This window comes from Scyliorhinus canicula, chromosome 14 (genome assembly GCF_902713615.1).
Source record: "Scyliorhinus canicula chromosome 14, sScyCan1.1, whole genome shotgun sequence".
Lineage (NCBI taxonomy): Eukaryota > Metazoa > Chordata > Chondrichthyes > Carcharhiniformes > Scyliorhinidae > Scyliorhinus > Scyliorhinus canicula.
In genome coordinates, this window is record NC_052159.1 from 88,073,991 (window position 1) to 88,086,247 (window position 12,257).

At 44.8% G+C, this 12,257-nt stretch overlaps 1 protein-coding gene across 3 annotated transcripts in view; it reads right to left on the reverse strand.

Annotated features, from left to right (window-relative positions):
* LOC119977555 (NADPH oxidase 4) overlaps nt 1-12,257 on the reverse strand; it is a 239,104-nt gene that overhangs the window by 15,318 nt on the left and 211,529 nt on the right. For all 3 annotated transcript variants that reach the window (XM_038818627.1, XM_038818626.1, XM_038818625.1), the window contains 2 exons: nt 11,409-11,477; nt 7,351-7,451 (listed from right to left, as the gene is read on the reverse strand). In XM_038818627.1, coding sequence (XP_038674555.1) covers nt 7,351-7,451; nt 11,409-11,477 — 170 coding nt within the window. The remainder of the gene's footprint in view (nt 1-7,350; nt 7,452-11,408; nt 11,478-12,257) is intronic.

The window sequence follows — 12,257 nt, forward strand, 5'->3', positions numbered from 1 at the left end:
TACAGCACAGGAACAGGCCCTTTGGTCCTCCAAGTTTGCACGGATCAAGTGTCCTATCTAGACTAACCGACTGTATCCTTCTATACCCCGTCTGTTCATTTGCCTATCCAGATAAGTCTTAAAGGTCGCTATTGTAGCTGAGTCAACCACCTCACTTGGCAGTGCATTCCAGGCCACCTCCACCCTCTGTGTAAAAAACTTTCCCCGCACATCTCCACTGAATCTATCCCCCCTCATCTTGAACTTCTGCCCCTTATAATTTTCAATTCCGCCATGGGAAAAAGTTTCCAACTGTTCACCCTATCTATACCCCTAATAATTTTATGAACTTCTATCAGGTCGCCCCTCAACCTCCGTCTCTCTAGGGAGAACAATCCAAGTTCATTCAATCTCTTCTCATAGCTAATACCTTCCATACCAGGCAACATCCTGGTAAACCTTTCCTGTACTCTCTCCAAAAGCCTCCACGTCCTTCTGGTAGTGCAGGGACCAGGATTGGACACAGAATTCCAAATGTGGCCTAACCAATGTTCTATATAATTGTAACATAATTTTCGAGCTTTTGTACTCTATACCCCATCCTATGAAGGCAAGCATGCCATATATTTTCTTTACCACCATTTCCACCTGTGCTGCACTCTTAAGGATCTGTGGACCTGCACGCCCAGATCTCCCTGTGTCTCTATGCTCTTAATGGTTCTGCCATTTATTTTATAGGTCCCACCAGAATTGGATATACCAAAATGCATCACCTCGCATTTGTGTGGATTAAATTCCATCAGCCATTTCTCTGCCCAATTTTGCAGCCTATCTATATCCGGTTGTATTCTCTGACAATCGTCATCACTATCCGCAACTCCTACAATCTTAGTATCATCCGCAAACTTGCTAATCAGACCCAATACAGTTTCTTCCAAATCATTTATATATAATACAAACAGCGGAGGTCCCAATACTGATCCTTGCGGAACACCACGAGTTACAGGCCTCCATTCGGAGAGACACCCTTCCACTGCTACCCTCTGTCTTCCAATGCCAAGCAGTTCTGAATCCATCCAGCTAGTTCAACCCCATGTGATTTAATGTTTTGCACCAGCCTGCCATGAGGGACCTTATCAAATGCTTTACGAAAGTCCCTGTAGACAACATCCACAGAACTCCCCTCGTCAATTATTTTGGTCACCTCCTAAAAAACCTCAATTAAATTAGTGAGAAATGACCTCCCTTGTACAAAACCATGCTGTCTGTCGCTAATAAGACCATTCACTTCCAAATGTGCATAGATCCTATCTGAGAATCTTTTTCAACAATTTTGCGATCACTGACGTCAAAACTGGCCTATAATTACCTGGATTATCCTTGCAACCCTTCTTAAATAACGGTACAACATTGGCTATCCTCCAATCCTCTGGGATCTCACCTGTGGCCAACAAGGATACAAAGATTGCTGTTAGAGGCCCAGTGATTACATCACTTGTCTCCCTCAGCAATCTGGGATAGATGCCATCTGGCCCTGGGGATTTGTCTACTTTAATGAGTTTTCTACACACCTAACACTTCCTCCCTCGTAATAACGACCACTAAAGCGTTTACACATCTGTCTAAGACACCACCAATCAACGTGCCCCTCTCCTTTGTGATTACCGATGCAAATTATTCATTAAGGATTTCTCCTACTTCCTTTGGTTCTGCACATAATTTCCCTCCTTTGTCCTTGAGTGGCCCAACTCTTTCTCTAGCTACCCTCTTGTTCCTAATATACGTTTACAATGCCTTGGGATTCTCCTTAATCATGTCTGCCAAGGACATTTTGTGACTACTTTTTGCCATTCTAACTCCCTGCTTGAGCTCTTTTCTACTTTCCTTGTATTCTTCAAGTGCTTCATTTGTTTTTGTTGCCGAGATCTCATGTATGCTTCTTTTTTCTTTTTGACTAGACTCGCAATTTCCCTGGTCATCCACGGTTCCTGAATCTTTACAGGCACATGCCTGTCCTGTACTCCCATCAACTGCTCCTTAAAAGACTCCCACATGTCAAATGTGGATTTACCCTTTCAACAGACTCTCCCAAACAACAGCCTCTAAACAGCCTAATCTGGTTGTAGTTAGCATTCTCCCAATTTAGCACCTTAACCCTAGGCCACACTTGTCCTTTTCCATGAGTATCCGAAAGCTCACGGAATTGTAATCACTGTTCGCTACAAGTTCCCCCACTGCAACTTTGATGGCCTGGCCGGGCTTGTTCCCTAGTATAGCCCCCTCTCTAGCCGGCTATCCACATATTGTTCCAAAAAACTTTCTTGGACACACTTAACAAATTCCTCACCATCCAGACCCCTAGCCCTAAGGGATTTCCAGTCAATATAAGGAAAATTAAAGTCTCCCACTACGACAACCCTATTATTTCTACATCTATCCAGAATCTTCTTACATATTTGTTCTTCAACTTCCCGTGGGCTGTTGGGAGGCTTGTAGTACACCCCCATCATTGTGACTGCCCCCTTCCTGTTTCTGAGTTCTACCCACAGTGCCTTATTACTTGATCTTCCATGGTGTCCTCCCTCTGTACAGCTGTAATATGTTCTCTGACCAGTATTGCATCTCCCCCACCTCTTTTACCTTCCTCTCTGACTCACCGAATATTTAACTACCAGTCCTGTCCCTTTTTTAACCAAGTCTCTGTTTCAGCAATCACATCCAAGTTCCATGCATGAATCAAGGCTTTAAGTTCATCTGTCTTACTGTTATACTCATTGTTATATTACTGCATTGAAGCAGATATTCTCCAGACCTCCAGGCCCACTGAGTTCGACCTCCCCCAGCCTGCCCTTCCTCTGAGTCAGCCTGATCCTGGTACCATGATCATCCCCAGTCTCTACACTTGCTGGCTTACTGTTCTGATTCACACACCCCTGCCACATTATTTTAAACCCACCCAAACCACACTAGTAAACCTCCCAGCCAGGAAATTCGTGCCCCTCCAGTTCAGGTGTAACCCGTTGTTCTTGTACAAGCCCCACCTTCCCTGGAAGACAGCCCATCATCAGGATAGACCTGGGAAGATCACGTTCTGAAATCTCATTGGCGCAAATCCGTTTTTTGGCCTCGCGATATTTTGTGGCCATGACAGGATTTGCACCGCGGCTAGATCCCATAATCAAAATAGCCAATAGAAATTAGAAATTTACACCCAAAAAAGTAGAATATAAAGCAGATGATGTATTGAACTACCTCAGGTCAGAGCATAGAATCAGCACTGTGTCCAGAATAATACTTTACAAAAAACACTATAAATAGTACAAATGGGCACAACTTCAAATTAGGAAAAGATAACAGTGTGAGTGATATCAGGAGCTTCTTCATATAGAGTATGATCAGTCATTGGAATTGATTCATAGGCAGAGTGGAGGTGGTGGAAATCCTTGAATAATTTAAGGAACAACAGGATGCAGGTTTTTCTGGATTAATGATGTGGAGATGCCGGCGTTGGACTGGGGTGAGCACAGTAAGAAGTCTTACAACACCAGTTCAAAGTCCAACAGGTCTGTTTCAAACACTAGCTTTCGGAGCACTGCTCCTTCCTCAGGTTTGAAACAAACATGTTGGACTTTAACCTGGTGTTGTAAGACTTCTTTCTGGATTAATGTATCAAATTGGGTCTAGCTCATAGAACAGAGAACATACAGTGCAGAAGGAGGCCAGTTGGCCCATCAAGTCTGCACCGACCCACTTAAGCCCTCACTTCCACCGTCTCCCCATAACCCAAGAACCCCTCCTAACCTTTTTGGTCACTAAGGGCAATTTATCATGGCCAATCCACCTAACCTGCACATCTTTGGACTGTGGGAGGAAACCGGAGCGCCCAGAGGAAACCCACGCAGACACAGGGAGAACTTGCAGACTCCGCACAGACAGTGACCCAGGTGGGAATCGAACCTGGGACCCTGGCGCTGTGAAGCCACAGTGCTATCCACTTGTGCTACCGTGCTGCCCACTCCTCTGTAAGTATTTTCTGAAAAAGTGTTCGGGAATGAAATTAACAAATACTTTTACCCACGCAAAAGGCATTTGAAATTTGGAACTCTTTCCCCAAAAAGCTGCGCTTTTGAATGAATTGATATCTAAGGTCAAGACTGATAGATTTGTCTTTGGTATGGATCAACAGTTGACAAATGGACGAGGGGTATAGATCAACCATCAGTTAGTTGGATGGCTGAACAAGTTCAATGGACGAAATGGCCTAGCTCTGTTCCGAAGGCTTCACAGTTGAAGTAATGGCCTGGGTTCTGCTGTATTAAAGAACAAAGAGCAAAGAAAAATACAGCACAGGAACAGGCCCTTCGGCCCTCCAAGCCTGCGCCGACCATGCTGCCCATCTAAAATAAATCTTCTACACTTCTTGGGTCCGTATCTCTCTATTCCCACCTTATTCATGTGCCTTAAAAGTCACTATCATACCTGCTTCCACCACCTCCTCCGGCAGCGAATTCCAGGCACCCACTATCCTCTGTATAAAAAACTTCCCTCACACATCTCCTCTCAACTTTGCACCTTAAACCTATATCCCGAGTACTTGATCCTCAGAAAACTTCTGAGAAAACTTCTGACTATCCACTCTGTCCATGCCACTCATAATTTTGTGGATCCATCGGTGAAAATAGTAGTTTCTTGTTTTCTATTTTTTCTCCCCACCCAATTAGTTCTCTTCAGTTGGGATGTATGCCAAAATAAAGATGAGTTCTATTATCCTTGTTGGTTTTGACAGCAAACCAAATATTTGGCTGCATCACACTTTAGCCTCTCCCTAATATCCATATGAAAATGCTCTATCAAAATCGGGAATGAATATCCTAGCTTATTGTATTTATGTCTGATGTAGGGTATTTGCTTGAGCTAAGATCAATGCTGATTAAGATTAAACCCCAGAGGTTTTTGGTCCATCAATGCACTGGCCTTCATATTCAATATGCTAATTTTAAAATGCACCATTTACCAGAAATAACTTCGGTACATAAAAGTGCTGTCACTGAGTAAAATCTTTAGTTCTACTTCAATGAGTCACATTATACCCCTGATCCAAGAACCTCTTCATCATAATATAATAGGCAAATAGAAAACTTTTCCATAAAACGGAAATGTTAAAAGAAGAAATGTATCCCAACAACAAACAGGAAGTTTGAATAGTAAAAAAAGGTTTACACCCTCATGAAGTATTGATGGCAAACAGTAAGTGTTCGCCATAAATCTCCACTGAAAGTGACAGCAACTTTAGGCCTGCATAGGATAACATGGGCCTGAATTTTCAGAATGTTGCGGCTCAGCCCCAGCCATCCAAAGGGCGTTGCTCATGGTCTCCAACAGGCCCACTGCCATTTCACACTCCAACGAGTGTTGACTGATAAAGGTAGAACCTTTGCCCATCACCAGGAGGAAGTCCCGCATTGGCGAGCTGTCGGCCAATCAGATTGGCTGCAGATCTCCACTGCAGCCAGCTGTCTAGAACTGCCAGGAACTAGAGGAAAGGTAAATGGCCGGGGTCAAAGGGAGAGGTAATAGGCAAGGCTTGAGGGGGCATTGCAAAGGGGTGATTGGGGTGTCAGGGGTTAGGTGGGGAGGAGTCCAGAGGTCTCCAGGCCCAAAGGGGAGGGCAACTCCAGTCAAAGTGAGCTTCTCATGAAGTGCATAAACCCCTCCTCGAACTACCATCCATCCGCCATTAAATGGCCATTTAAGGGCCTTAACTGATGCAAGGCTGGGCTTCCTATCTGAGGCTCTGCTCGCCCCGGCTTAAAGGCACTACCTTGTAAGGGCAGGATTCTGGAGGGAATCCTAGCATTGCCATTTCATGCTCTTTCCCCCACCCGGCTAAGCCTCAAGAGCGTCAGATTCAGGCCATGGGAATCCTGAAGTTGCTGTTAGTGCATCTATGCTCCTCGTGGGGTTCACTGTAAAGGTTTCCGATTGCAAATATGAATTGATGAGAACTGGGGGTGAAAAGTTATCAGGGGTAGGCAGAATTGTGGGGTTGAAGTTACAAGCTGATCAGTCACGACCTTATTGAATGTTGGAGCAGGCTCGAAGGGCGGAGTGACTTACTCCTGTTCCCAATACACATGCACGCATATTCCACTTTCACACTATCAATGTCACTGTAACAACCCTTGAAAAAGTGGAAATTTGTTGCAGGAGGTGTAACTGGGTTCTTTTTCTAAAATAAATTTAGAGTACCCAATTCTTTTTTTCCAATTAAGGGGCAATTTAGTGTGGCCAATCCACCTACCCTGCACATCTTTGGGTTGTGGGGTGAGACCCACACGGACACGGGAAGAATGTGCAAACTCCACACAGACAGTGACCCGAGGCTTGAATTGAACCTGGGTCCTCGATGTCGTGATGCAGTAGTGCTAACCGCTGCACCACCTTGTCCTGTAATTGGGTTCTAATGATGCACTAACTTCATAACTACCATTAAATATCTGTTCTCGCTCTGAGAAGCTAAGTTTATATTTGTGGAATGTCTCACTTCTCCACAATTATTTTTTAAAATCCACATATTCTTAAAAACATAAAAAGATCTGTTTTTGTTTTACTGCATTCAACTAATTATTTCCAAACTTGAAGCTAGAAGTGAAGGATTTTAAATGCATTAACGTCCGGATTTGTTGTGTGTGGAACTATTTCCGTTTGATCGGTCAACTGCTGGCATCACCACTGCCCCACACCATCTGACTTGGCGTCAGATTTAATCTACCATTGGGAAAGGGAAAATTCCCACCATGAGATCACTATAACATTGTGAGCAGCTTCCTTCGTGGTCAGCAATGAGTGCTCTTGCTTTGCTGCTGACTAGAAAATCCGGTTCTTTAATTATTTACAGGAATCACAAAAGATGTATCCCACATCAAAGACTGAATCGTGTTCTCTGAGTGTTCCAGTCGCTCGTTATATGCTTAGTGGTAAGCCAACATCCAACTACAAGTAGTGCCTTGTGTGGGCAGCACGGTGGTGCAGTGGTTAGCATTGCTGCCTCATGGCGCCGAGGTCCCAGGTTCGATCCCGGCTCTGGGATACTATCCTTGTGGAGTTTACACATTTCCCCGTGTCTGCATGGGTTTCACCCCCACAACCCAAAAGATGTGCAGGATAGGTGGATTGGCCACGCTAAAATTGTCCCTTAATTGGAAAAAATTAATTGAGTACACTAAATTTAAAAAAAAAAGAAAAAACATTTTAAAAAAGTATTGCCTTGTGGTCTATGATGGTACTCTTCACCAGACAGGTGACACACCGCCGCAACTCAATTTTCTGCTATCACCTTCCTCAACATCCAGAAATGTAACATTTACTCACTGTCTATTGAACTTGGCTATTTCTCTAAACAGAAGTTTCAAACGAGGTTTTCCAATAATTAGCCTCGAGTTCAGTGCTTGATATTTTTCTCCATTTAAATTCTAAGGAAGAAAACAAAAAAGAAAATAATGTAAACAAGAACAACCGATTGAAGAAAAGAGATCAAATTTGCGAAGGCATACAATGACATTCCAATGACTATTATCCTGCTTTTCCACAGAGCACGATCATATTTTGTTTCACTGACGTGTGGTTTTGAATCTCAAGCATTCCACATAAGTGAACCATTAAAGAGGAATCATCTCATTTCATGTCTTGTTTTCTGTAGTTTGCAACACACTGGAACACCCCCCCCCCCCCCCAAATTCACACCACAGTCTACAACGAGGAATAATTATCAAAATCAAAACCAAAAGCAAGGCAACTGGAATGGTATCAGGAAGTATCCCCCTGACACAAGTACAGTGGGAATCTGGAGCTTTTTTCCCCAGAAGGCTGTGGAAAGTGGGTGAATTAAAGTTTTCAAGTCTCAGAGCCTGATATGGTTAATGATGTCAAGGGATATGGAACAGAAGCATGTTAGTGGAATTGAGTTACAGATTAGCCATTATGGCCTACTCCTGTTCTTATGCTCCTGTGTTAGACAGTTAACATTGTTCTCCTTGGTTCCTGCAGAGTCAGAAAGGTCACCATGCTAACGAATGGGCCCAGATTAGCGGTGGGATCTACGTTCTTACCCCTACCCATTGAAGAGGTGGCTCTGGAATTGGAAAAATAAGGTGGCAGCCTCTCCATTGCGGATGATGAAAAAGGGATCAGAGCACAACAAGGCGAGTAGCCTCATGATTGGGACTGAGGGAGCCTTGGGCATGCTCAAGCGATCGTGGTGCAGTGCGCGGTTGCCCCCCCCCCCCAGGGCTTTCCCCTCCCCTCCCATGGCAGCCCATCCCTGCGGAGCATCTCTCACCCCTAGCCACCCCACCCCCCCCCACCAAAAACCAAGAGTTCCCCCACCCCTGAGCACTGGGCCGGCTCTTTGCCTATGAGCAAAGATGGCTGCTCACCCCCTCGGCCGCCCACGAAGCCTTTCCGGCAGGTTCACGTTTTTAAAAAGTATTAATCAGCGCCAGCATGACCACTTGCTGGGGAGGCCTGATGTATCACCGGAGGCAATTGGATATGGGGTGGCTCTCATTAATTGTATGGAATTAGGGCTTCAATGGTGATAATTGGATTTCTCGCCACACTAGGGCGAGATTCCTATTTTGCCCATGGGAGTGGGCTGGTTGCATCGCAAACTGTTTGGCGCCTGGCGCAGTTCTCGTTTTCGGCCTCTCCCGCTATTCACCAGCCTTGTTTTGCTTGAGCAAGAGGGTTACGAGGCCTGAGGATCGCACCCAATGCGTTCCATTCAAATGGATATACCCGGCTCACCACACCTTCCAAGATCTAACGCGGTCTCGCGATATGAAGCCCTCAGTTTGCCTTCGCCACCTCAAGTGTAAGCTGTTCAGTGCTGGTCTCCACAAGCGGGGACCAGATGGAATGGCACTCGCGGGGGTCTCCCAGGGATTTTGAGGCCCCCAGGTGCATGCCCTTTGGGCAGAGTGGTACACTGGCACTGCTGGTGTCACCTGGGCACCCTAACACTGACACACCGACAGTGCCACCGGGTACCAGCTTGGCAATGTTGAGGTGCCAGTTAGCAGGGGCACTGCCGGGGTGCCAGGCTGGCATTGACAAGGTGCGAAGCTGGCATTTTTTGTGCGGCGGTGATCAGATAAGGGGGTGCCCTGCGCAAGTGTGGGGGTGTGAGGGGAGGCCAGGGTGTCCCAATCTCTCCCTGCACTGTGGAGTTTCGGTGAGGTCCTGTGGAGTCCTCAGTGCAGGTAAATGCGGCCTTGTCCCCGTGTTCCCTGCTGAGGTCCCGTATCTAACCGGAGTCACTTAAGATAGTATTGTGTTTCTCGGCACCAGGAAACTAAATGCGCTCGCTATGTGACATAGTTCCCATTTGATTAAATCACGCCCATAGATTGTCAACAGTAGAGGACCCAGCACCGATCTCTGTGGCACAACACGAGTTATAACTGTCTGCTTCCTGTAAACTAACCAATCCTTTGTCTATGCTAATATGTTACCCACTGCACTATTTACGTTTATCTTGTGTAGCAGCCTTTGATGTGGCACCTTATCAAATGTGCCTTGGAAATCTAAATACGGCATTCAAATTTTCTAAAAAAGTTCCCCTCTTCAACCTTGAAAGTTACTTATCAAAAAAAGTCTGAGAGATTAGTCAAACATGATTTTCCTTTCACAAAGCCATGTTGGCTCTGTCTGATCACATGGTGATTTTCTAAGTATCCTGCTATAACCTCTTTAATAAAGGGTTCTAATATTTTCCCAATGACAGATGTTAAGCTGTTGCTTGCTTACGTACCCACTTAGGACCTGGCTGATAACGTCAGCATGGAGACTGGCGACCTATGCAGAAACCCGATATAACAATGTCCATGTGGCCACCCGGTATATCTGACTGCGTAAAATGCATTTCCAATGCCTCGACCAATCTGGGGGTGCATTGCAGTACACCTCCCAGAGATCGCCTGCTTTGTGGTGGTCTGCTGTGTCCTCCATAACCTGCCATAGCAGCAGGGTGATGTGCTAAGGCAGAGGAGGAGGAACACGCAGCCACCTACAATGAGGAGGACAAGGAGGGAGGCCAGTGTCAACTCACCAGTGTAGCCAGGTGGAGGTGGTTGATCTTCTTGCGGCACTGGTGCCAGTCCTCCTGGTGACACTCCCCGTGCTGACGGCCAGGGCTACTTTCTCCCAGGATGCACTGGTTGCCCTGTGGCTGATCCCCACAAGGGGGTACAGAATCCCATCTGGACACCAGCGCATCCAGCATTCTGGCCAGGTCAGCATCCCCGAATCTTGGAGCTGGTCTCCTTGGCGGCATGGCGGCCTGCTGTCTAGGTCTTGCTCTGCGGGATTGGTTTAAGTGCTATTCCCCTTTGTGAGCGTGAGCTGGTAGGCGCAGTCCTGGCGAATCAGCCAGCGGGACAATCATTTGTGGTGTGAAGCCTGTGGGACCTCGTTAAGTGACCCAATTAACGTTTGATGCTGGTGACAGTCTCGCTGGGCCGACTGGGGGAAACTCGCGTAAGTTCCCGCTCGCTCCCACACTTAGAAACTTCTGTTAAATTGCGCCCAATATTAACCTTAAGAATTGCCTCAGGTTTAGAGCTTTTCATTCAGAACCAACTGTAGTTAACATTGCATTGACTTAATTTTTGTCTTGAAAAAAAGCTGAAAGAAATTCCAGACTTTGAATTGCATCTCGCATTCACCAAATTTACTATTCAATTACGTTGCCTTGACTTGCTGAAGTCTTTAAACTGCACATTTTAATTAAGAGCAGAAGGTGTGAGGAAGCTTTCTTCCCTCCTAACTTGAAAATTAATCAAAAGTCTTGTGTCTTTGCCAACAAGAAGGTTCATCATCTCCTCGGCCACTGTTTTTACTTTTCTCAGTGTCATTGGGTTGAAGAAAAACCTAAATAACAGCATATATTAATTCCTGTCCAACTGAATTTCTTCTCAAGCAAGAGGTTAGGAATTATCATTGTTTTTGCCATCCAGCAATGATAAAAAAATCAATGCTAATTAAAGATAGTCGATGTGACAAAAAATACATAATTGCATGCGATTAAAGCTGATTTATAAAGTACAAATTTGAATAAATTGTAATAAAATTAAGGGACGTTACAATCTTCAGAATCTTGAAGCCAACTGTGACATAACCTTGTCACTGCTACCTGATTTACCCTGCATTCCCTTTTATTCTTCTCAACCTTGTGTACCATCTTCTCACACCTAATCCCGGTTTCTCAGCTTGCCAAGAAACGAAAACACCCCTCAGCGAGGAGGACCCAAAGAAAGGATTTTAGCCTGTTTCCTCGAGCAACGAAAAAGTAATTGTTGCATTAAGAGTGATTGGAATAAAATAAGCATATGTGAGCAAAGACATCTGAAATGCAGCCAGCTTTAAATTACCTGTATCCCATCTGTTCGACTGAGGTACAGCTGGATGTTCAAGTAGTCTGGCCGGTTCTCCTGCCAAAGCTTGGAAATGGAAAAATAGCCCAGTCAAAGTCAATTAAGATAACAGCAACTGAATGGCCCACCAAATTTCCCAGCAGCTTGGACAGGTTTAAATAGACTCACTACACCGATATCAGGATAGGAATCCACTGAGGCCACCATGGAGAATGACAACTCCAATAAAGGGAACTCTGAACTACTTATTTAATACTTATGCATAAAAATGAGTAACGCCAACAAATAATTTCTTGGAGAAAGCATGTCCACATCATCGTTTGGTGAATGATTGTAAATGTCAAGTTGCGGTTATGAATATTGGAACATGGATCCGTTTCTCCTATCAGGTAGCTGGTGACAGTGCCAAATTCTTTCTTTCTGTCTGTCATAACTTTTCTTTTGGTTTGATCTTTATTATTCTGTTCAATCTGCCTCTGAACCTCTTTCCTTTATTTCTTCCAAGTTGCAGATATTGCATCTCACAATATTTTACTTCCACCCTACATCCTAAATAAGCGAAAATAAACATACATTTTAAAGTCTCATATATTAGCATTTCCTCTCCCAGGCTGCATCAATGTGAAAATTCTTCCTTCTCACTTACAATCTTCAGAATTTTAAAAGCAAACTGTGACACGACCTCATTACTCACTCCTTCACAATTTACTTTGCCTTCCCTTCTAGTCTTTTCAACCTTGGGTGAGATTTAGTGGACTGTTAGCTGCAGTTACAAATCTTGTAATGGCTGCTAAATCTCGCAAGAGGCCAAAAATGGCATTTGCGCTGGCAAAATTTCAGAATGCA